At 35.0% G+C, this 26,395-nt stretch overlaps 2 protein-coding genes across 2 annotated transcripts; one reads left to right on the forward strand and one right to left on the reverse strand.

Moving 5' to 3' along the window:
• The first annotated feature begins 1,702 nt into the window (after positions 1-1,702).
• On the forward strand, positions 1,703-25,849 carry LOC119068321 (NGFI-A-binding protein homolog). Its single transcript, XM_037171880.1, has 9 exons — positions 1,703-2,348; positions 20,048-20,317; positions 20,386-20,629; positions 20,691-21,032; positions 21,095-21,182; positions 23,478-23,566; positions 23,625-23,706; positions 23,769-23,813; positions 23,881-25,849. The coding sequence occupies exons 1-9, from the start codon at positions 2,186-2,188 to the stop codon at positions 24,070-24,072; spliced, it is 1,515 nt and encodes a 504-aa protein (XP_037027775.1). The 5' UTR covers positions 1,703-2,185; the 3' UTR covers positions 24,073-25,849.
• On the reverse strand, positions 4,749-8,733 carry LOC119068409. Its single transcript, XM_037171974.1, has 8 exons — positions 8,574-8,733; positions 8,317-8,514; positions 8,147-8,257; positions 7,870-8,089; positions 7,540-7,807; positions 7,284-7,483; positions 7,087-7,200; positions 4,749-4,761 (listed from the first exon to the last, which is right to left on the reverse strand). Exons 1-7 carry the CDS (start codon positions 8,658-8,660, stop codon positions 7,109-7,111), a joined length of 1,176 nt encoding a protein of 391 aa, XP_037027869.1. The 5' UTR covers positions 8,661-8,733; the 3' UTR covers positions 4,749-4,761; positions 7,087-7,108.
• Positions 25,850-26,395: the final 546 nt, after the last annotated feature.

The raw sequence follows: 26,395 nt of genomic DNA on the forward strand, positions 1-26,395 counted from the left end.
AATATTTTTGGCTTCAGGGAATCAATCTAGCCTATCGCCTATCTTATCTAGGCACACATAAAAAAGTTCGCTGGAAAATGCGTCCGATTTCGGCAGTTTTCACAACGATTCCATTGCTACGACCATTTCACTACCGTTATTTGCATGAGGGACTTAGTGAAAATTTAAACAGAAGAATTCAAATTACACAACTTACAGTTAGAGGTAGTGAATTTGCAGCATTAATTTCTTTTAGCTGTTTTTCAGCTGATCCACACAAACCATCAAAACTGTTCATACGTCTTTATAGGGTTTTACCACTACCACTCACGTGCGTGTAGCAGATTCAAGCGTATAAACAAGTATAAACAGTTTTGATTGTATGTGTGGATCAGCTGAAAAACAGCTGAAGCATATTAATGCTGAAAATTCACTGCCTCTGACTGTGTGGCAGTTAACTTGTTTAGTACAAATTGTGACACTTTTTCGCTAATTCATTTTTAAACTTAAAGCTGACTCGATCGAAACTAAAAGTAAGCAATGAGTGTTATTCAGCAGTAATAAATAGTATGTTATGTACCTGCGGAAAAATTGGCTTACTCACGAGGGGGAAGTCTGTATAAGAGTGAGTAAGCAAATTTTCCTGCAGGAAAGTATTAAATATTATGCGCCTGAGTGCAAATGTTTATTTTGATAATTATGGCAGAATTAATGTACGGTATAATACTCCGAAAAACAGTGTTTAATGTCGATATATTCATCGCAATGCAATAATAAATTGAATTGATTCAGAACAGGATTAATTTTATCAAAAACTTATGCAGAAGTCACCAGGCTCATTCAATTCGTATCAAATATTTACAAAACTTTAAATGGGAAAATGTTCAAAAATTCCCATTTTAATCAAATGAGAATCTCAATCTTTTCAAATTTCATGTTCGAATAAGAATCTGCACAAATTCTAATTGGAAAATAAGGTCCAATAAAATTCAGTCATCTGCTTTGCAAACAATGACGACGTATTCATCAGTTTCTTGTTCGTGAATTATTACGAATAAAAACCAAGTGAGGCATCAGTTTCTCAATTTAAATGCATCATTTAACTCAATTACGCTGATAGTCTAATGAAGCAGAAACGGGCGATTTTGCCAATGATTATACGTGTCTTGTTAAGAAGATGAAGATAAGAAGAAAACGTTCAACTCATGAAAAAGTTGCCCGAAGTTGCCAACAACTATTTTTTATGGGTAGCACATAAAAAGCAGCTTAACCATACACACCTCGCCATGCACACACTTCTTTTAATGTAATAATAATCTAAACTATGCTTACCATACGAATCGCTATACATATACAACAAGCAAGCAATAAAAAGCCCACACAGCATTTCATTTAATTCACAATCGTTTAAACTGAAAAACATTGTTATGAAACTTAACTTAATTTTTTCCAACCACTCTTGACATTCTTTTCATACTTAAATCCTCGACGGCTTCTTCTTTTTATTTTGCTGCATTTTAATTCACATTATGCTCAAAAGAGGCGTGGTCTAACCGTCATATATGATTCGATATAATACAACAGCAATATATAACCCGCTCATTTTTTTTGTAAAACGAAATATAAGTTTTTTTTTCCTTTTGAACAACTTTGATGTTTCTCCTTCAATCACTTTCTTTCTACCATTTTACCATTCTCTGGTTTCAGAAGTTATTTTGATTGCAGTGAGAGAGGTTCAGTCGCTACGAAATTTTGCGTGTTATTTTCGTTTTATTCACCAAATGAAGATTACTTGTTTGATGTTACTGCTATCGTTATCAGTTGATGCAACCGATTTGAGACGAAATATAACGATAGTCGAACACGGTCTTTTGCGACGCCGCTGGTGCAATCAGATAATATCTTGAATTAGAAAATATAATAATTAAATTTGCTCTTGTGATTTGTTTGTCGTAATTCTTTGAGTGGTGTTTTGGATTTGTGTTTTTTTGCTTTACGAAAGTAGCGGACTCGCAACAATTTATTTGTATTCTTAGTGATTGTTGTCCTATCCATTTTTTTTTTTACAATTTTGTAGTCTTTGAGTAAACGTAGTCGTTTGTTTTGCAGTATTTTTATCATTTTGCTTTGAGTGTGTTTTGTGATTTCAAATACAAAAAATAATCGTTAAATTAATGTGCCTTACATTTAAAATACCAAACAAATAATGGAAAACACGTCTACTGGACCAACAAGTGGTAGTGTTTTATTGCAACAATCGTCGCTGGAAGAATCAGCAATTGGTAGCAGCCATTCGGAGTCTTTACCGAGAGCTAGTCCAATAATTAGTCCATCACTGAAATTGACTGGAAAGAATCGAAGTGGCAACAGTAAGTTCAATTTGAGTTTTTTCTATTTTGTATTCCCGGTTCGATTATTTTCTTTTTATTCATTTTCGTATTTTTTACGATTTTTACTGTATCTGTATACATAACTAACATATGCATATTGTCATATTGTCATTATAATGACTAAATCTATTACTTCCAAATGTTGTCTGGTGCTTCTATGCCTTTTCACTAAGGTAAAAGCAAAATAAAATCATTTTAAATAAGAATCAGACCAGTGCTTTCTGTTATTGTCGAAAACAGCTGACTACCCGTTTGAAAAGGAAAGGGCATTGAATAGATCTTTGAACGACTTCTTCGTTCTTTTTTCTACTAAATGTATCCAAGTGCTTGGATATAAAACGTTTAACAAATAAACCTAGAGGTCCAGATTTTTCCGGAAAATTATGTACAGGGAGAGAAGATGAAACGCGACATGTCTTGGGAGGTGAAGTGTGATTTGTAAGTGATTCCACAAAAAATTTGTTTAACAAATGAAAATCTAGATTTTTTATATTAGTAATTCACTGCTGTTACAAACACTTGCCTTAGCAAAATTCAGAAAACAAAAATCTAGATTTTGATTCGTTCAACGAAATACTCATGGAATCCATTACGAACCAGAACAACTCCCAAATTGGAGAACATGTCGAATTTCACATTCCTCTCTCTGTAGATAACTCAACTGCTCCTTTGAAAGAAATGCGAGATAGGATGTCAAAGTAAAATGTCCTTCGGAAGCTATGCTCCCTATAGAATAAATGATTGATAAGGATAGGAATTTACGGCCTTCGAAAGTCGTGCTGCGTAATGATGTTGATACATTTCAAAGAAATTAATCTCAAAGTTGTTAAACTCATCTGTTATTGTGTTTTTGAATTGATCTACTGGTAAATTGTATATTGAATTAGAAGGCCTTGTGTCCTATCTTTTTGAAGTTTTCATCCAATTAAATTAACTTCAAATAGAAATCGAATGAATGAATGAGTGTCGATTTCACTGCGCTTAATGTAAAGATGTAGAATGGTAAAGTAATAAAGTTTCGCAAGATCTGCGTTTCAAGATCACTAAATTCGTCATCCCAACTGATAAATCTAGAAACATGTTCAACAGATAAACAGTTGAACTTACAGTCGATCCCAGTAGGTGATAAAATTATGATCCGTTAGATTTATTGTGCTAGATTGAAGTGCGTTGATGTCGACCGAGTCATTACAAGTACTTTTTAGGTCTTTTTTCCATAGGAAAAAAAGACCTATTGTGGGCACTTCATCTGTCCGTCCGTCCGTCCGTCCGTCTGTCCGTCCGTCCGTCCGTCCGTCCGTCCGTCCGTCTGTCCGTCCGTCCGTCCGTCCGTCTGTGTCACAAATAAAATGTGATTGATAAAAGTTAAAATTGCAATGCTACTATGAACAAACCAACACCAGGCAAATCAATTATTATTTGTTATCTGGTAACCAATCGCTCATAGCAGATATAGCAATTTGAAAGTTTGGTAGTTGTTGGTAGTTGGACCCCCAAAATATTTTGCAGCAAAGATGTTTACCGTTTGAGAGCTACGCACCGAATGACGAAATTATTCTGCCTGCTTGCCTTTTTATAACTCAAATATTTGGTAGTTGACTACCACGTTGGTAAATTGCAATGCTACTATGAGCAAACCAACACCAGGCAAATCAATTATTATTTGTTATCTGGTAACCGATCGCTCATAGCAGACATCGCAATTTGAAAGTTTGGTAGTTGTTGGTAGTTGTACCCCCAAAATATTTAGTAGCAAAGATGTTTCTTCCTCGAAAGATGCACACCGACTGATGAAATTATTCTGCCTGCTGGTCTATTTGTAAATCGAGTATTTGGTAGTTGACTACCAAAGTGGTAGTTGACTACCAAAGTGGTAGTTGACTACCAAAGTGGTAGTTGACTACCAAAGTGGTAGTTGACTACCAAAGTGGTAGTTGACTACCAAAGTGGTAGTTGACTACCAAAGTGGTAGTTGACTACCAAAGTGGTAGTTGACTACCAAACTCATACGGAGGTTGTAGAGATGTTTAATGTTTGAAAGCTGCACACCGACTGATGATATTAATCGGCTCGCTTGCTTATTTATAAATCGAAAATTTGCTAGTTGAATACCGAAGTGGTACTTGAATAAATACCAAGCTGGCAATAAACAGAAATCATACTTAATGCTCTTAATCTATACTTAATGCGAGACCCGACCTATTTTCATAATTTATTGCTCGAAAGTAGTGACATTTAGTCTTTAGGAAAGTTTCGATTAGGGATAGGTGGTTGGGAATGATGGTTAGATTCAAAAACGATGGTGAGATTCAAAAACGATGGTGAGGTTCAAAAAGAAAAAGAAAAAAGACTCACTAGGCGTTAGCCGGTACTATTCTTGTTTACAATGTCCCTTCATAAGAGTGCTTTATTCACAAATCGTGTAAAAATGGTCACAAAAGCGGTGATGAGCTCCGGCCGCTATGGTTTGTGCTATGTATACTTTTAGCAGAAAATATGTTAAAACTGGTGAAGTAAAAGATTTTGTATAAAACTTTTGGCGATATTTGCTACAAACGAAACAAGTAACAAATAAGCTTGTCGTATACGTTCGGGTTTGGTCTCATAATTTTGTGTCAGTAGAAAAGCGAATCCACGCAAAACCGCAGAGTGGAAGACGTTTGGTTTAATTTGTACACCGAAAACGCAACCCACCAACTTATCGTTCTCATGCAATCATATTTTTCTGTATGGCTCCTATACGTCTCTGATGTAAAATAAAAACAAAAAAATTTTCTGCTTTTAAAAACGACCCGAAAAAAAAACCAAAAAGAAAAACGTTTGGCGGCTACTGTATGGCATACACACATCGGTTGAAGTTATAGTAAAATGTTTGTGGCTTAAGAAATTTATAACTTTTTTTCTTCTCCTCCGTGAAACTATTTAAATCCGCAACAACAAAAAGAAATTACCAAAAGAAATTGAGTGTTTGGGTTGATGTAGCACCATTATAGATTTTCATGATATGGTATGGTTGAAAATGTTGAATAAAATTCACTTTTTTTTGTCTCTTTTTCCATTCTCAATCGATGTTGTATGTACGGTTGAAGTTGAGCATGGCTTTTTTTTTGCCTGGCTTTTTGCAATTTTTAAATTGCAGTTCATTTTCCAACTCTTTTATGTTCTTTTGGCATATTGTTGAGATTAGATAGTTATGAATACAAATTGACAGTAAAATATGATTTATTATGCGGAACACAATGTATGTATAGTGTAGGTACATGCATTATGAGATGACTTTAGAATAAATTTGTATTTTATGAATGCGTAATGTATGTAACGTTCAGTTTATAAATACTATCGATGATTGCAAAATGAGATAGAATAGTGATTCCTTCGAATGCAACCGGAGGTTTTTTCCTCTGTTAATTTTTATTGTCGGTGATCTTGGTATATTACTTCGTTCGTAAATTAAAATCCGAAGAGCGGAAAAAAAAATTAACCGTTCAGAAAGCACAGCAAAAAAAAACTCTTAGATAAAAACTTTAATATCTCATCGACATAATCTCCGTTGCATTTCCATAATTTTTTTCCTACATCTCTTCACGTTTCAAACATTAAAATCTACAACCGAGTAAAAAAAAACGAACCCTCCGATGAGGTCATATTCAAATAAACATTTTTTGTGTGTTCGATTGCAAGACATATGTTTTTCAAGATTTCTTTATTTATCCTTTTCCTATGTTCATGTTCGCTTTTATCATTCAAAGATTGTAGTTGGAATTGTTCCAACCGTACATTGGATATGGAGAGAAAAAAACGGTTCCGAAAGGGAAAATCAAATTTGTAGACGTAGACGGGAGTCCATTGATCGACTCTCTTGACTATACATATAAAACGTTAAGAATTTTTACATTCATCCCTTGTCCATGTACACTCCACACACATCGCATATGTCTTAGACGATCTTTTTTTCTGTCAATTATTTTCATGAACAGTTGGAGGATATTCAATTCGTTTAAAGTGGGTTATTTAAAGGGAATATTTTCCGAATAATAGGTCAAATGTGCAGAAGGTGTCGGATCAAGATATAATTGTATGAACTGTAAAACGGTTCGTTGTATGGTTTAATAGAATGTGTTGTTCTGTCAGAACTTGGATGCTTTTTTATTTATGTCGAAGTTAGGACTTATATGTAAATTTAACGATTTCAATGCTAACCTTTTAGGAACAGCAATCATGACCCGATTTAACTTTCAATCGGTCACTTATTTTCTTCAATATACAAAATCTATTACTTCATTTGTTGAAACATTGTATTTTTTTATAAATCATTTATTTTATCATTCCATAATAAACATTGCGCGGAATAGAGTCTATTTGGGTATATAAGACAATGCAATCCAGCGCGTTTTGTTTTGTCATCGTTTTTGATAACAGATCACTAATTTTCGGGAAATTTATGTAGAGTAGAGAGCATGCAGCATATACTTTGCAAGAAAAGACGATTTTTTGATAAAATGGAACAATGGTACCTCTTCCCTAATATTGACAAAGATTTCAAATCTAGCTTACCAATCTAGAGGTATTTTTGGTAAAATAATTCCTTGGAATAAAAATACGAAAGGACACTGACAGCCAAGTCATTTATTATTTATTTATGCAACAAGTTACGAAATGGAATTGTTTTTGTCATCAATAGGTGTAACAAAAACACCCAATTTCTTGCAGTGGTAACATGAAAAATTAATTGCAATAAATCATAAGTTCAACGAAATCACCACAGTTGGTTTTGATGTTGATGGAATATTGACATAAATTGACCACTCCATTTTCTGAATATCGAAGATCCCTAGAACAAAATGAAAATAGAAAGTGATTTTCAACAGCAAACGCAAACATCGTTATGGATGTAGTTTGATGATTGTTAATTACCCGTTGCTACAGTTCTTGCACCATCCTTTCCTTTCGTTTGACACCGTCTATAGACCGGATAATCGATAACACTTTGATCACTCATTGTATTTTTGATTAATTGTACGGTGGATGGCTGCGGAAGCTTCGATATCACTTCGTGACGGTTGATAGAACTTGTTAGAGACTCGTCTATCTCTGGCACCAATAGATGCAAATATCTAAAAACGTTACTGAACGTCAGTCTATCGTTAGTGCAAAGAAGAAAACCTCTCACTTATTGCAATGGACGTAGATCTCTCCAGGCGGTACACTTCTCGCACTAACTTGTGAAACTGAACCGAATTCCGAATCTTCGTTAAGTTTTTTCGGAGGTGCCACCTCGATGTTGTACATTGTGGGTTTGTCGGATACGTTTTCTTGGTTTATGTAACAAATATTAATACTGAATCCATCACCGACACCAGTTCCATTGTCTAATACAGTATTCATAACTTCGTCATGATTAGCTGCGGCTAGTAGAGCTCGTGTTACGAAAAAACGAGCTGAAAAGGTGCAAACTTTGAGCAACAGGCTTTCTTTTAAATGTCAGTGATATAGTTCTCACGAGTGCCGTAGTCAAATGTTTCCTTTGGTACGAGAGTGTTCACAGTAAAGACAAGCCCTTTGTAGTTGAAGCCCATAGCCAGTCCGGGAAGCATGCCAGGATAACTCAGAGCAGCGAATTTCTCCAATCTATTTCCACTTTTATCAACGATATCAGCCACGATGATGTATATGTTATTGGCATGCTCTGGGAATGCGTCCTCGTTCTGTGCAACAATGGTCTGTAGATGCATTTAAAGATCAGTCATTTTCAAGTCACTCTTCAGCTGAAACGTTACCTCAGCGGCATTACATAAAATACTCGTGCAACCTGAGTCGGCTTGAATTTGCTTATTTTTAGTATCTTCCTCCGGAGCGGTCATAAGACAATCCAGATGGGCCAGGAATATCTGTTAGTAAACGGTGGCAATTTTATGTGAATCAACTCAGTAGTGTAATCGAATCGTACTTTGTGGAATGGAACATCTGAACCGGCAGCCAATCCTTTCAATTCTTCAACATACAAGGGAAATTTGCTTTCACACAGTCGTAGAGTATCGTCATATATTTGCTTTCCCCGATCGGTGGCATAGTTCTTCATAATGACATTGTTAAAGAAATCCCAATTACCAAAAATGTCTTGATGCATACTCTTTAACGATCGTCCCTATCGATAGCAGTAAAAAAAATTAATTTGGATAAAATGTGACCGGAAATGAATACTACCACAGATAAGCCAATCTCGTAATGGGTTCCCCGAACATAGAGAACTGGAATTTGGTCCAGAATTTGACATTGCGCTGAAGCATCCATTTGTTAATTCTTTATTGATATGGTCGATATAAAATCAAAAATTCGAGTCCACTCTCGAATGCCACAAAAGACTAGAGTTAGGTATGTAACAGAGCTAATATTTTGTTTGCTGTGCAAGCTTATCAGTCTATTGAAATACTCTTCATGATAACTGATAGTGAGAAAAAAAATGTTTTTCACTCGGTCAAGTGAAACGAGGTAAACGACAGTTTTCAGACTTACACTTCCGAATATGTCTGGCCTATATTTATGCGAGATAGCAACCACCACCTGACTTTCCTCAGAGAATATTTGCATACTTTGAGGCTTGGTTTGAAAGTCACGTTAAGTCGGTGATCCAGACTGCACTGGTTATTGACCGTAAAAAACTGTTAGTGGCCTGGTGTTTAAACAAATCAAATATCAAAGCTGCCAATTTTAAAGCCGGAATAATCTTTCAAGGCCCTACGATAACTAGACCTACGTTATTTTAGAAATTTCCTTAAATTATTTCATTTTTACTTAACATTTCTTTCCACATGACTTCTGGCCTCTACCTACGTACCAGTGTTTTGTTATCTAAGTAAATAACCAATCGACTTTCGTGGATAGATTATCTGCTTATTCAATTCGGAACATTATCAAAGGTCATGATCGCCTGTAAAATTATATACTTCTGATGCCACTTGATTCACCAACAAATGAATTAAGATGACGTTATCCCTTAATCCTAACCGTAGCAGATGTTTTGATTGCTCATTCATTCAGTATGTTATCGTTTTGCTTTATTCAATCGAATAGATTTTCGATTAGAAATAGAAGAATTTCATCATAATCGGAAATTGTTGTGGCGTATCTCTTAACGACAGAGACTTTCTAAAACGTTAGGAAGTGAGATAAAATATGTAATTACTCATGCCGTTGGAAAACAAAGCAAAGACAGACTGGACTCTAAGATAGGTACTAATAGCATTCAGAGAGATCGTTGTCCTGCAACGTTAGTGAAATTTTCCTTGAGAAAATAATTTAGGCTTGTCATTGCAACTACGGTTTAAAAAACCACCGAGTACTGATAGCTTTTATAAAAGCATTTTGCTAAACAAAGTCAGAAAAAGATGAAACAAAGCCGAAGAAAGTAAAAATTTGAGTTCGTGAACCATCGAGTATCGTTCATAAATGACGTAACGCTTTTTCAGTGCTGTCATCAAAGTTAAATCTTAAATAATTTGAGAAATACGCGCTATTTGAAATTGAAACTATGTTCTATCCTCCATTTAAAACTTAAATGATATATTGGGCATTTTAACTTCACAGAGCGCGTATTTCTACAGTTATTTAGGATTTAATTTTGATGGCAGCACTGTAATTTTTGAACGATGACTTTATAGTAAATTACTAGCATCTGTTTCGATAAAAATATAGACATAACAGACGACCTCCGGTTACATTGGTCTTATATCGTGAAATGTGTGGTTGAATAAATGAAGAAAAAAAAATTTTGTCCTAAAGGCGATACTTTAAACAAAAGAAGTAACAGATGTGATATGGAGATACGAAAAGGCTAATGAGTTTCAGGTTCTGGGGTTTCACTCGTTACAATCTTATCTACTTCCAGATAACAAATTAAACACCAAAATTCGACACATAGACATAACATAGCCTGTGCATAAATTAATACATTTGAACATTTCGTGCATGTTACTAAAAAGCCGGAGTGTTCAATAATTCATTTTGTGCGTTCTGTTGCAAAATAGATTTATTGCAAAAATATCGAAGCAAAGCGGAACTTGCTGGATATTATAAAGATAGGAATATTAAACAGTTTCATCGTCATAAAAACATGTCTCTTGCGAATTCCAAAAGCGATGCGTCCACCAAAAAATTACCAGATTGTTATGCCGAAAAAAGTATCCGCTTTTGACAAAAATAATTAATAATCATTTACAAATGTGATATAAACGAGAGAAAAACAAACAACAACCAACAACCCGAAGACTGATACAAAAGACATATTATATTGAGAATATTGAGAAGATAGCACAAGCTTATACGCATCGCGCTGTGTATTTTATATAATTCTCATTTGATCGTTTCGATTTTATTTCATTTTTTTTCTCTCCAGAACTTTTTGCTATCCCTGCCAAATTAATGATAAATTCTTTGCAATCATTGTTCTTCATCACGATCAAATAAAAATGTAAAAAAATCACTAAGAACGCATTTTTCGAAAGTAAAAAACTGTCTGCGCGAAATTTCATAATCTCGCTCCTGTTAGTCCGAAAATAATTCGTTTTTTGTTGTATTATCATGAAATTCTCCATTTTTAAAGAGTAAAAAGCGCGCTATTATATTTTTGTATGGTGCCGGCATCATCATACAAGAGTAGTAATATGCTGAATGAATTGGTATATTAAAAACTTTTTAAAAACCGGGCACCACATATAACGCACACACCGAGATGAGGATACGAACTCCTGTGTAAATTGTTTTTCAATTTTTTTTTTGTACTGAATTAAGAAATTCATGTTCTTTTGGCCAGAGCAGAGGCAGTTTTCAAATTATTATAGACCACTTTTTATATTTTATTTGGTTCGTCTCCAGCTAATTTCGATTTAATGTTTTTATAACAAACTTTGCTGATTTTTCATAAATAATTCTTATGTTGCCACTCGCATAAAGGTATAAATGAACGATTTATGTATCGGCAGTTATTATATGGTAGCGAACATGCATAATGCAAAATTCATTCCGAAAGAAAGGAAGAAATATAAGAAGAAACAAAAAAACCTCAACCACCTCAGATTTCGTGTTGTTATTCAATTTATGTATGACAAAGGGTTAGGCAAACAATTTTTTTTTTTCATATACGGTACATACCGAAACAACCGACATTTTTGCTTTCAGTTACAGGGAGAACGAATAGTTTTTTGTTAGGGGTAGATTTCTCAGTCACCAAACGAAATTTTTATATTCACTCGTTGTTGGGATACGGTAAAGCGATAAATGAAATATTTACCTGCAACTCTATTTATTGTCCCTGGCTACCCTAAAAACTGTTGGTAGAAAACGAATCAACGAAAAAAAATGTCTCTATCCTGTAACACGATTGGTTGTGTAGAATAGGCGGGCTAAAAAATATAAAACCCTCATAATACTAACCGTATATTGTGAAGGGACAAAAAAAAATGTTTAAATTGAAAATATTCAAATTAAATGGACTACGGGTAATGAAAAAAGCAGAAGTTTTTTTTTTTCTTTATTAAATGACGCGTTTAAGAAACGGTTTGCTTGTACATTAACGGTTTTTAAATCAATGACGCTGAAAACTCGTTTCATTTGATTTTTTCTTTCGAGGATAAAGAAATTGAGCGCTAAATATCAGCTTAATCATAAAATGAGATATACTGACTTCCTAACCGACTCCGGATTTATTTAGTTCATATCGAAAGAAGTTCGATACACGTCTCTCTGGTATGACAATTTTTTACAGTTTTATGGACACTTATATGAAAAATTGGCAGTAACCATCGCTTCAGGTATGATTGGACCCTATTATATCACTATTATTGTGGGCTTACATCAATGCAATAATACATTACATCCGTGCTTCTAAAATTTTATTTTAACAAACGTTATACCCGAACTCCAGAAGCGGTTGGTTGTACTTGTCAAAATAATTTGGAAACGCATCCTTGCTTGTATGTTTGTTGTTTTGACAAGCGTGAACCTTGCGGAACGAGCCGAAGGCGAGCGAAGTTATCACACAAGACAAAACAACAAATTTGCAACCAATAACGTAAGGAGGTTCCATCGATTCTGAGAAATTTTCCGGAGGTCATATTTTCGGCCGTTTATCGTCAAATTTTATGAAGGTAATATTTGCCCCAGGAGTACTCGACCTGACCTCAGCTTTCCAACTAACCCATAAAATGAAATCCGGACTACCATTTTTCGACTTTTGGCCACTTACAACCAGGTATGGAAGATCAAAAATATTTGAAACTGGTTTTGGGGCCTAGGCACCAAGGCCTAGCTAGGCATATATAAAAAAGTTCCGGAATAAATAGCGCCGATTTCGGTTAGTCGAATTTCAAAAGAATCCTTCAAGTCATTTTACATGCTTGTGCAGTGCACTGCTCAATGTGCACGATAAGTTTATTTTCATTCTTGTTATGGCAATCGAAAGTAAAAATGTCAATTTTGAAACTTTCGCCCCTCAAAATTGACATTTTTTTACTTTCGGCTACCATAACAAGCATGGAAAACTTGATACGTCACGCGAAAGTGAACGGTCCTTGTGACGTAAATAACTATTTCGCTGGCACAAACAGTAAATTAAATTAAATATGAGCAAATTGTTACATTGCTGTTTATATGAAATTTATATGGTTCGATGTACAAAAACAAAAGAAATTTTTGGTAAACAGAGCCTACAAGCGAATGCAATAAAAACTCATATTTCCTTCAATCAGAATTAGAGTTTGTTTGTTGATGGAAAAGTTGTTGCATTCAGACATATCCACAAATGTATGAAAATTAGTACAGTCAGAGTGTCCAAAGGGTCGCCGAATCTTAGGCTCACAACCTGATTAGTCATTAGTTTCTCGTATTATTATGTACATTTGCCGACTGTGAAATAATTTACTTATTTCGTTCCAGCTGTTTTTCAGCTGGTCCACTCATGCAGTCGTATAAACAAGTACCTAACAAACCTTAAACGGTGTTGTATTGGCAGCCATAAAAATTTTCAGAAGCCAAAAAAAAGGAAGCATACCTGTTCAGAACGGCTAAATCATCTGTTGCAGACGGCAAAGAGAAAATTAAGCGATGAGCTCTGACTATCATTTTGCTTATATAGTAATAGCTATTTTCATAATAAGGTAGTAAATGGGATTGTTTTGCGCACTAGATGTGAGATACGAGCGAAGCGAGTTCGGCAACACATCATGTGCGCAAAACCCCCATTTACTACCGTGTTAGGAACAAGGTTTTATCTCCTATAATGTCATAATCACCATAAAAAACAAATTTAAAAAATCAAACTGAAACATAAACACGCCATGACGCCGTCACTCATTCATATTCCCCACAAATAAAACACACATCTAGTACACTGTCAAGAATTTGTCAATTTTTAGTGAATAAATGAGAAATTATCGAAGTTTTCCGTAAATAAATGTGAAATTATCGAAGTTAGCCGTACGCAAATGGCCATTTATCGAAATTTTCAGTTAATAAACCTACGTTCTGTGAATGACGTGTTTAAATCTAGCCCATTTTGATTCTAAAAGTGACACTCAAATTGTGAATGACATTACAGGAGATAAAATGTTTAAAACTTATGAAGTGATAGATTTTTGGTAAATGCTACAAAACAGCATCAACAACAGAAGTAACAAAATCTAAGCGCTTGTCGTTCGTAAGCCGATGATAATATGAAGAAAAACAAAATTGTAACGATCAGTTCTCACACTTTTTGTGTCCTTCTTGATCGTCTTCGACAGAAAATGTTCTCATTTTATGACTGATTTGGTTCTGTATGTCTGTGTCTGGTATATACAATATTATTACTGTGCTGAACTGATGAGCAACATTAAAATTGTTACATTAAATACGAGTTACGTGCTCTGCATAAAGTCCATTCCCTCACAACAAAGATTTAATTATAATTCGATGTAAAATTTATTGTTGTAAATGTTCAATTAGATAATTCTTGTGTGGAGATGAAATTGACATAAAATGATATTGACTTGAAGCTTTACCGAGTAATTTGTTTCCATTGTAGAAAAATTGGCATCAGAATGATCAGGTCGATTATATGAAATTTTGTGACGAAAAATTGATTATAAATTGTGATACCTTAATTAGATGACTTCCTAAGTCATGTCGTATGCTTACAATGTCTCACAATGCTACACTTATATCACCCAGACCTAATTATATGTGATTGCATAAAATTACATTTTTCTAATTACGCACCAATATAGGAAGAGTTATAGCGGATGGAATCATTATTATATGATTCTGATTTCTTATTCTGTGAACATTACGCTAGAATGACAGTAAAAAGACAGAGGAAACTTTTATACGACCAACGAGAGATTATATGCTGAAACTAATTGACTCATCCTTGTTCCATCAAACGAGATTTTATCTCAGTTTGTGCGATGTTAATATTTGCTGATTTTCGTTTCATCACAACTGCAGCCCATAAGAAATTCAAACTTATTTCGTACAGTTAGAGACAGCGAAATTTCAGCTGTTCAGCTTCAGATGATCCACAAAAACGATCAAAACTGTTCATACGGTTTTACCACTACCACGCGCTTACATGTTACACGTGTTGCAGCTTCAACTGTATAAACAAGTATAATAAGTTTTGATCAGCGAGGGGATCAACTGAAAAACAACTGAACTTCATGTTGAAATTTCAGTGCCTCTGACACTGACAAGAAGAGAATGCTTTGCTTAATAATATAGCAATTTCGTTCTTTTTAGAAACAATGGAGTCTTGGTAGTTACTATACCGGTTAATTAGAATTTCCAGAGATCGAGACGAAAGATCGGGGCCGAGGATGGGGGAATATCAGTTACAAAGCTATATTTTAGCAGAATTTCTGAAAATAATATCTGCACGGCATAGTAAAATAAACCAGGCAGGAGCGGTTCATTTTTGAAATGTCAAAATTTAACGGTCAAATAAGGGACCCAATACATTGTATGAAAATGAACTCAAATGAACACTTATTTAATAGAAAAATTTTATTGGCAAAGGCTACTAGATAATACAGCTCCCTAGTCAAATCAAGCGCTTCTGCCTGGTATACTTTACTCTGCCGTGATATCTGCGATGATAGCCAAAAGTATCCCAAAATTTACCGAGGTGAAATCTGAACAAATTTGTTTGAATTCAGCGTCTGAAATCATAAATTAGAAGGAAAAAGTCCATGCCTAAACCCATAGAGAACCGGTGGCAAAATTAAAACTACTTAACAAATTCAGGAAAAAATTCGCTAAAATTTGGCTAAAGATTCGATGACAAAGCTGCAACAATAAAACAACTTAAATTTGTCAATAGTGTCAATTGTGATGTGTGCGCGACTTTACTGAAGATGAGTCGTCCTATTCAGGAGAAATGTAGGTGACACAAAATTTTGTTACCAACGATTATTACAAGAGAGTGGTTATTTGAAACCATTTTTTTAAATATAGGCTTTGCGTAAAAGAAACCTCAAATTTCGTTTTTTATCTACCGAAACAACTGTAAATGAGTTGCATTGATCTGTTTACCATTTTTACTTAATTTATTCTAAAAAAAAGTCTCTTTCGAATCAGTCGAACTTCTGCTGTTAATTTTAGTAACGAAAAAAAAGCCTAAATCACATCGCACACAAAAAACACTGATGTGAAGCAAAAAAATATTAAAATTTTTACATTGTCGTGAAAGTATAATAACTTTGATTCGTGAGAAACGAGAAAAAAGTGATCAAACGAGAAGAAGAAAAAAAAACTTCTTCTTCCATGTGCTAGGTTGTAACTCTTTTTTTATCCTCTCCTGCCATATTCCAAACCAAAACCTGTACGGACTCACGAAAAAAAACACGGTATACCAAAGGAGAGAAGTAAAAAAAAAACACCCGAACGATCTGGCCAAAACTTAGTGTATAAAAAGCACACCAATCCATAATTACACTCAATTGGCAAAAACTATTTATGCATCTGCCTTAGAGCATCTCTCATCCACATTAATATTCACACGGTAAAGATAATAGAGACGACGTGGATATTGTGTGTGTTGTGTGTACCTTAACCATAAAAATCACAAAAAAAAACGAAAGTGAAAAAAAATTGTTTAAAAAAAAAATCGGAAAAAAGTCTAAATTCAAATATCTTATAAAACCTCACGTCATTTATGCAGATGAGGAACTCTTCTATCATAAGATTTAAATGAGGAAAGAAAGAAGAGTATAAAAAAAAACGTAAAGACCAGAAAAAAACTCACTTTTCATAATTTTTTTTTGTAAATATTTGAACCGAACCATTCTACATATATAACCCTTTCGAAATGTATACTGTTTTTTGGCCATTCTTTGCTGTGCCTTTATACCGAAACGCATTACCACCAGGTATATATATTAAAGTAGGGATGATGATTTTGATGCTGTGTGTATGAATGTCTATACATAATATGTTTTATCCATTATAATGTTTCTTGTGTGTGATTACTCAAAGACTTTTTTTGACCGTGGTCCGCGAACCATCAGGTATAAATAGAATGGATGTTTTTTTTTCCTGAAGTTTAGGTTTTTTTTCTGTTTTTGTTTTTTCTTCTTTTTTTATCGGTATACACACTCCGTGCATGTTTAGAGCACCCTCAAATTTGTATTATGGGAATGGATGTAATAATGAGGAATTGTTTTTTTTTTGTTTCGTCGACGGGACGAGTTTATGGGTATTATATGATGAGATGAATGTAAGGATTTAGAAGATGCATAATATTTTGCGCTTAGATATGTAAATGAGGTTTTTGAAGCTTTTTTTCGCTATAGACATTTTATTGTTCTATATTGTCTGCGTTACGTGTAATGAATGTGTGAGAATCTGTATGTCATGAGACTTATGCAATGTTAGATTGAACATTGTCTCGTCATTTTGATTTTTTCGTAGTTATCGTGTCACTCAAAGTGATGGACTGTAGTTCTTGTCTGAAGGTTAAATTAAACAGACTTATAAAGGATGTAGTTGTGTAGGATGGATTGATATGATATGAGCCATAACCGTTATCATTTACAATTCGACCATACTGCTATGGGATTCAAGGCCTATCTTTTGTGGAAATTACGAGAAATTCGTGAAATTTAAAGGAATTTCGTTAAGTTTCGTAAAATTTGCGCCTAATTTCACGAAATTTCATTAAGTTCACAGATTGCTTGAAATTCCATGAACTTTCATAAAATTTCACAAATCTATAGTACATTGAATGACAAGGGGCGAAAGTAAAAAAATTCAACCGTGTGCGAGAGTTGATGCCCGCGCCGAAGGCAAGGGCCTCAATCGCACAGGTTGAATTTTTTTACTTTTGCCCCGAGTCGTTCATACTATTTTTTTTGATACCAACATCGAAAGTTGATACGTATCGCAAACAGCAGAACAAAATGTTGAAATATGAAGGCATTTAGCCAGAAAATGCGGGGGTCCAGGGGGCGGCAGCCCCCTGGTATATCAAAAATTTAATTATTTAGCCATCACAACAATAACACACACAAAAATTAACAAATAACTAACAAATCATTAACAACAAAAATTATCAACTTCGTATGTTAATTTCAATAAGAGCACTGGCGCACGCTTTATTTCAATTTTGATCGCAGTACACTTATTGACAAGAGTCGACTATTACATTATGTAGTCGACTTTCGCATTATGTATATTGACTTTCGCTTTATGTATTCTTTCTTTCTCCCCGCTCAAACACATAACTTGCATTTTTTTACTTTCGCCCCGGATTTCGAGGGCGAAAGTATCAACTTTCGATGTTGGTATCAAAAAAATTAAATTTCACTAATTTCACGAAATTTCATAAACTTTCACAGATTTTAAAATTTAAAGAAAAGAGAAAGTTTTGATGAAAAATGAAATTCATAAAATTTTGAGAAAATATTGTGAAATTCGTGAAATTATTGAAATTTTGTAAAATTCTCAAATTAGAATATTATAATAGTCCCTGATCGGATTTAATCCTTCATCTATCAGTTACGGTTCAGGTTAATTTTTCAAACTTTTAGCGTTGTCAAAATCTGCTCAATTTTGTATCGCAGGATCGTCTGGATATCGGATAGCGAGAGACAATAAGCAAATAAAAATATACAGAACCGTAACACAACACCACCTTACTTTACTTTCATGGTTTTATGGAATCAGATCCAATTCTAAAATTGTCGGGGTTAATTGTAGATTGTTTTGCATGTGTCGGTTAACAAAAGAGGCAAAATAGAGAACCAAGCTGTGTCCAATAAAAATCTAGTCCTTCGTGTCTCGTTGATAAAAATGCATTATCTGACCCACAGAAGTAACCCTAGATTCTGAAAGAACAGGTCAGGCAAAGGGAGGATAAAAAAAGAATTGATTTTTTTTAAAGAACACCCTCGATGGTGGCTCGTAGGAAAATTTCAACGGTACAGTGGATTTTCTCCATATAACATTTTTAGCCAACTAACAAAACGTTCTCTTCTAAGCCAATTCATCGCCTTTGTGATCAACTCAGTGGTCTTTTCATCAGACAGTTCATCCTTTATTTCAGGACCTATAAGTAACCAATATACTAGAAATTGGTAGAAAATGAAAGCTAACACAAACTTCGTCACATATTATGGAACAGTACTGGCCTCAATGCTTTTCGGCTCAGTTCAGGACGTATTTTTAAGGGAATTAAATTCCCTAAAATTTCATATTTTTTTAACGTTTTGATTTTACTTTATTGCTTCAACGGCATTGAAAAGCCTGCGTTACAAATAATGATATTTCTTAAGAATTTTAAGCAAATTAAATTTAGGAATTTTCGGGAATCTAATTCCTTGAAATACGTCCTGGCTCAGTTAGAAAACATATCAAGCGGCATGTTAAAGAAATTGTTATTAAATGCACCATGGGTATGTCAAAATGCTTGATTGTTGAGCTCCATAATTGTATTTGAATATTTTGAATAAGAATATGATCCAAACTTCATACTTATGTATGGTGTACACTACACGTTATAAATCAAATCAAACCTTCTATACATTGTTTTTCTGCGTAACAAAAAATATGAAAGCAAAAAAAAAAACGAGAAGAAACACTGTCGCTAACATTGTCATGTGAAAATATTTTTTTTTACGAAATTACGTTTTTTTTTTCATTTAAACAAACAAACAAAAATCTTCGCCAGAAAAACTTATTTTACATAATGAATTTGAGTGTCAATCCATCACCCTTTTTATAGGTTTTTTTTCGTGATAAAACAGAAACAGGGTCAATTATTTATTGCATGTGAACGGGAAGAATGAAAGGAGATGTTGATTTGAATATTATGTTTGCCTTTGTATGAGAACTATACGATATATTGGGGTCGTTCATAATATGGCTTTAAAGCGACGATAATCGGGACATATTTATTTGGACCGTGAAGCTGTGATGCTAAACATGGACATAAGAGCTACTTTTGTAATCTATGCTACTGTATTGAATAACCAACTCATTCTGATAAAAGTTTTAATAATTGTTTCCACCGCTACATTCTATTTTTTCAACTACTCAACTACAGATACATACTCTGGAACGAAAAACTCAAATGCATTTAAAGCGACGAACCTTGTTCATATAAAACATAGCAATTTAGAACTTCATTTACCGACAAAAAATTTCTATTTAAGTGGTCACCACAGCAAGACCGTCGAATGAGGCTGAACTTCAACTGTACAGAGTTTTACAACGTGCAAGCCTGCTGGAATATTACGAAACATTTTTAGAGATGGGAGGCGACGATCTACAACAACTTTGTGACGCTGGTGAAGAGGAATTCCTGGAAATAATGGCTCTAGTAAATATGGCATCGAAACCGTTACATGTACGAAGACTACAAAAATCGTTACACGAATGGGTCATCAATCCGTCACTGTTTCAAACACCTATTTCCGAACTAGGTATGCAATCGCTGATCAGTTGTTGGGAGAGCGTTTTTTCAGTTTTTTTTTTCTCTTTTCGAATCCAGAACACATTCGATCAGCGTTCAGCCCGGAACCGATAAATCAATCTAGAAGTCCATTCAGCACTTCACAGCCTTACAGTCCATCTTCGATAAGTGGTTCCGGTTCCAGCAATCCTACCTTTAGCAATATTAATAGCATCACAAACCTATCGACAAGTGCAAGTAGTCATCTTAGTTCTAGCAACGTTCCATTAACGCCTACATTGACTGAAAATCAGGTTTCAAGATTGATAACTGCAGCAGAAACGTGAGTACAAAATATCATCCTCTATTGATCGAACTGAACACAATTGACTATTTTATATTAGACTGTCCCGCGAACTACCTCAATTCGAACCGAGAGCACACAGTTCCAAGAAACGATCGTCGAAAGATGGTTGGGACATTGTGATGGGTATGAACGATTGTGATCCGAGACGAATGGAAGAAATACGGAAATTTTCGGCAATCTACGGTCGCTTCGATTGTAAGCGCAGAGCTGAGAAGCCGCTTACCTTACATGAAGTTTGTGTAAACGAAGCTGCAGCCCAAATTTGTAAAATCGTACCGGCTTTACTGACGCGACGAAGCGAACTCTTTCCGTTAGCACGAAAAGTTGTCAAAGATTCGGGTCTTGGTCTGGCGGCTGGACTGGCCAGATTTTCAATGTGGTATGTGAAATAGGGACTTCTTATGTTTATCCGTTCAGCTAATGGTGGATCGAATCTTTCAGTCCATCCATGTCGAAGATCGTTGAACATGATGTTAATCAACCGAAACGAATGAGACTGGGAAGTGACACTAGTTCTGATTACAATAAGGTAACCAATCTTTCATGCTCTACGGACAATAGTAGCGACTTATTTTCAGGACAATCTATCATTACCTTAGACTAGCTTTCATCAGCTTGAACCCCATTAAAATTAACAAATTTTGGCTGTAAATGAGCGGGAAATCATTTCCGAAAAAAAATCTTTTGTAATTCGCAAGAAGGTATTCAAAATTTTAGACGCTTTTGTGTTGACATTGATGGGGAAGAATTTAACATCTTTCCCCGTTGTTTTGCTCATCGTTTATTTAACCGTTGAAAATTGATATCTTACAGCTTCCTCCTGCGACGCAGTACTATTATATTCCATAATGAGCTTTTGTTTTTAAAAAAAAACCTACCATTGAAAAGGGATGGTATCGCTTTCTTGAAATGGCTAAAGGATAAGTGGCTTACGGCTTGTTATTTTAATATTTGAAAATTGTCCTATTTTGGACGATTGCATGTTTCGTGTAAATTGTTGGCTTGAAATTTTTGCATGACCTAATTCATTGTAGCTAAACCGCGCGGATGTAGTGGCTGAAACGCACGTACAAGGTGGTAATTTATTAATTAACTTACCAGCATCAAGCTGATTTTTCCGAAATCTTATCGAGATGAATTTCTGAAAATTATCTGTTACCGCGGTGTAGACTCAGTTTCTCAGTTTCCTCCGTCCATGGGGAATTTTCCGAAATATCGCAAGATTGTTCATGATCGTCGGTAATTGTTTGAATTTATTTTCACAAGTGGCATTCTAGTCATTTGCCATCAGCGTGACCACTTGTTGAGACACTTCTAACTGAAAATCTGTCCTTTTCGGGACAAGTAATAAAATTAATTTTTCTCTTCGAATGTTTCTATTCGTTGATCAAATATTCTTGAATGAGTTTGGTATGCATTGCATGCATTGCTGTTAAAATCCCGCACGTCATAGTCATTTGTGTACCTGTTTTGGGCGATTGATTTTAGGCAATTTCGCGGATTGTAGGCCGAACGAAGTGAGGTCTACAAGCGAAAGTGCCTTAAATCAACCGTCCCAAACAGGTGCACATGTGAGTTTTCAAGCAGAGGGCCGGAAACCCGAGAAAATTCGAAAATTGCCCTCATTTTCGGCCCCGAAGCATGAAAATTAACTAGGTTATCGCTCTCCGTAGATATACTAGTTTGCCACGGCGTTTTGAGACTCTCATAAGGCCACGGTGGGACATCTATGCTCGAGAAACATTTGTATCATGTTTTTGATTTGTGTGCCTAGAAGGGCGATAACAGAGTTGCGCCTAGTATATATATCGGCTGTCACACGTCTTAAAAATTCATATTTGTCCCAAATGGCAGACTCAAATTTAAAAATACAATTTTTGTGGAAAGATCTCTTGTATCAGACAAGTTGAAAATGAAATTTTTGTTTTTTTTTTGTACTTTTGAACCAATACACGAGTTGTGACGGCCAAGATATATACTAGGAATACCGTGGTCGGGATCCAAAATAAAAGTCCTCGATCAAATGTTATTCAGGTAGGTTTCAGACCGTGGCCTTTTGAGGCATACCCAAAACGCTATGGGACACTGGTTTAGTAATATACTATTTTGCTTTGGCTTCAGTAGTTTCCTATTTTCATGATCACTGAAAATTTTCGACAATCTGATATCGAACCAATGAAAAACAAATAGATTCCTAACAGACGGGAACGCGCACTCTGAACAATGTAAATCGTCTGTCTTCAGACTGTTTACATGGACTAACTTTGTCGAAACATTTTCCCATGTTTTCCTAAATTTTCCCGAATTTTCCAAATTTCCACAAAAATATTTTTTTCTGAATCTTAAGGAAAATTGGGCAAAATGCAAGAAAATATGAAAATGTCCCTGCTGTTTGTTGAATTTACATTAACATTTCATTGGTTGGCTTTCATTTCGTCGTCGTAGATAAGATTTATTTTCAAGCCACAGGTGCGAGCGACGACTGTAAAAGTAAATGTGTAAATAGCCACGCACCCCTATAAAGGGTGAAAAAGTAATTTCCGCCACCTTTGGCTTGAAAAGATTCATACGAAACTCGAGAGAAAATATTTTATTGACATGTGTGAGTATAGCTCTCGCCCTCGGCTCGGGCTGCAAACTACACACATGCAAAAAAAATGTATTTTCCCTCAGTTGCGTAAATAACTAATTATTGTTTAGCATATCAAATACGCTTTTTGGAGTAACATGCTTTGGCATTCCGGTTAGTAGTTCACGAAACGTTTTACGAAAGTTTAACAAGAAAAAAATAAAATTAGTGCTACAGATGATCCTTCATTTGCAGGAAACAGCTGAAGAACTTCGTCACAATCTTTTGGCAATCTACCAGAAGCTGGGGAAAAGATTCGATTTTTCGGACACGCCTAAGATTCCGTAAGTTACTCAAAAAGTCTGCAGATAACTATCTTCTACTAAAACCCAACATTTTCAGATTAAATTATCCGCGATCTGAATACGATGATGGTGATTCACAGTTTTCGTTTAGTAATTCGAGTAATTCGCCACCGTGTCAAGTAAGTTCAGATTTGTTTTAGATATGACGTTCTTGATTTGATGATGGGTTTTTTGCGTATAGTTGTCGAATAGTGAAGATAATGGATTGAGTAGTGCCGACATTGAGGTATGCAAATAAAGTGACAAGGCTGCTGTAAGTCCAGACAATGTTAAAGTTGTGATCACATTTTCAGGACACAAAGATGGCAACGTTCGAACTGAAAAAATCCCCAGATTCATCACAATGCATGGGAAATGGGTCTGCAAATGCGCCGCCGGGCGTTCACGTCATATCGGCTTCGGGTAGTCATATAATTGCTGTTGCCAATCCCGCATTGGTCGATTCAATGACAATAAAACGGGAACGTATGACTCCCGAATTATGAATTTGAGTTGGAGATGGAAGACGAGTAGAATTTTAGTTGTATAGATTTGCGTTGTTGACTGGATGGCTATTGTGTTGTTTCTACTTTTAATAGTTGTTTTAAGAATGGGGTTTCGTGCAGGGGAAATTACCTCGCGATTTTACCAACCAACGTCTAGAAATATTTTTTGTGTGCCTCTTACGTGAGACAAATAATTTTTGTATGATTGTGGTGTCAATGTAAAATGTGAACAAAAACTTATTTCTCAATTTATCCAAACCACCGCTCCGCTTTTTGTTCTCTGGATAGTTTTCAGAATGATTCTCATACCAGAACCCTGTTGCAAAATATACGTGACACGACATGTTGCAGTGAATTTCGCGACCTAGTCTTTCACATACAGTAAGCTTATCATTAGGTAGTCCTTAACTTCTTCTACAAATTTAGAAGAGGCTGCTACAGTGACACATTCAAATTCTTCGAGACACCTTTAACCCTCGATCCAGTACTATCAAAAGGTATACCCCCAAGTAAATGATCTCACCTGCTAAGGATTCTTGCAGAGATTAATGACGTGACACAGAATCAGTGGAAGTATTTCTTTTTTTATCGAAATCTCCTTAAAGAAAAATCTACAGAACTGACTGAGATGCAACACAATAGCCTCATTTCCAAACGAAAATCATTTTTTTTAGCAATAAGATTGCAATTGAAGTTTGTCCAAATTTGTGTTGTGAATTAAATTAAAAATTTATTAAAATTCCAATTGATCTGTTTCGGCTAGTTTCGTTTTTTTTGATTATTTTGTTTTACTTGATTTATAAAATTAGAACGTTCCTTTTGACTAACATAGAACTAATTAATTTGATGATACAGTTGAGGTCATGAGAATTTTCTATCTCGTACTTAATAGGGTGCCAAAAGTATTACAATTTATTCATTGATTCAGTCACAGCACTGCTCCTAGCATGAATATTGATTTGATAAAAATCAAATTTGGAGGCTTTTGTGATAAGAGCTACAGGTTTGTTTGTATTGTGTGTTTCAACTCATACTACGAAAATGATTCGTCTATCTTTAAAAAAGAAACGCAGTGCCTATTGTGATTTCATCAGCTTCCGAATATTCTCTATATTCATGCTGGAAGCAGTGTTGTGATTCAGTCTGAAAATATGAAAATTCACAAACCTTAACAGCTCGTCACTACGAATTTTCCGAACTTTGTTCTTCTCCATTTTCGAACACTTGAAGTTTTATTGTCCGAATGATTTGAAAGCTTATTATCTGGGCTGACACACATCGTAGAAAATCCAAATTGGAGCAAAAATTCAGATATTGGTCCCAAATGACGGATTAAATTTTCAAACAAAAATTATTGAATTGCCAGACATATTCCAGGAGCTTATGTCCGCCAGCTGGTTTTACGTTTTTCGAGTTCTTCAGTTATCCTACATGATTCAAAGGGAAAGTTTTGGAACAAATCGTCTTTTTCGGAAAGAGATTTTTCTAGCACATATTTCGTGGACGGATTAATTTTTTCCGACACAAGCGCCTAGACTGACAACTCAAATTTTCGATTTTTCAACTTTTGTCTAGTACGACCAGGTTTTCAGTACAAATTTGATTTTCAAATTTCATTTAACCTCATGAGCGAGCCCTATCTCATTATAGAGCCTTGTCTCATTGACGAACCTTATCTGATTAGCAAGTCTTATCTTGTTGGCGAGCCTTATCTTGTTGGTTAGCCTTATCTTGTTGGTTAGCCTTATCTTGTTGGTTAGCCTTATCTTGTTGGTTAGCCTTATCTTGTTGGTTAGCCTTATCTTGTTGGTTAGCCTTATCTTGTTGGTTAGCCTTATCTTGTTGGTTAGCCTTATCTTGTTGGTTAGCCTTATCTTGTTGGTTAGCCTTATCTTGTTGGTTAGCCTTATCTACTTAGCGAGCCTTATCTCGTTAGCGACCTTTACTCTGTGAAAGTAAAGGTTGGATTAGGATTGAAACCGTGAACATTATAATAACGAACCCAAGGTGTAGTTGGGTATTGGTCAACATTTTTCATAAATGTTTTCTACAACTTTCTAATGATGCGGAATGTTGATGGATTTTTTGGATCAAGTCTGATTTTGCACTAATTTTAAAGTGAGCTTACGAATAAATTGTAGAGCCAAAAAAATCCTGAACTTTTCAATTAAGCTTTTGGCACCCTGGCCTTATGAATAACAATATTTTTGCCATAATATGCGGAGAGAGAAAAAGATTAGAATCTGTAAATTCCAAGCATAAATAAATGATAAATCTCGTCCATTTAACATAAAATATCTGTGATTCGTTCAAATTAGAAAAT

The sequence above is a fragment of the Bradysia coprophila genome, chromosome II (genome assembly GCF_014529535.1).
Source record: "Bradysia coprophila strain Holo2 chromosome II, BU_Bcop_v1, whole genome shotgun sequence".
Lineage (NCBI taxonomy): Eukaryota > Metazoa > Arthropoda > Insecta > Diptera > Sciaridae > Bradysia > Bradysia coprophila.

Coding starts and splice junctions, on each gene's coding strand:
- LOC119068409 (XM_037171974.1), bottom strand. CDS start 8,660: ATGGATGCTTCAGCGCAATGTCAAATTCTGGACCAAATTCCAGTTCTC. Junction 8,515..8,573: donor ACGAGATTGGCTTATCTGTG/GTAGTATTCATT, acceptor TGCTATCGATAG/GGACGATCGTTAAAGAGTAT. Junction 7,808..7,869: donor AACATTTGACTACGGCACTC/GTGAGAACTATA, acceptor GCACCTTTTCAG/CTCGTTTTTTCGTAACACGA.
- LOC119068321 (XM_037171880.1), top strand. CDS start 2,186: ATGGAAAACACGTCTACTGGACCAACAAGTGGTAGTGTTTTATTGCAA. Junction 20,630..20,690: donor TTGATAACTGCAGCAGAAAC/GTGAGTACAAAA, acceptor ATTTTATATTAG/ACTGTCCCGCGAACTACCTC. Junction 23,707..23,768: donor GTAATTCGCCACCGTGTCAA/GTAAGTTCAGAT, acceptor TTTTGCGTATAG/TTGTCGAATAGTGAAGATAA.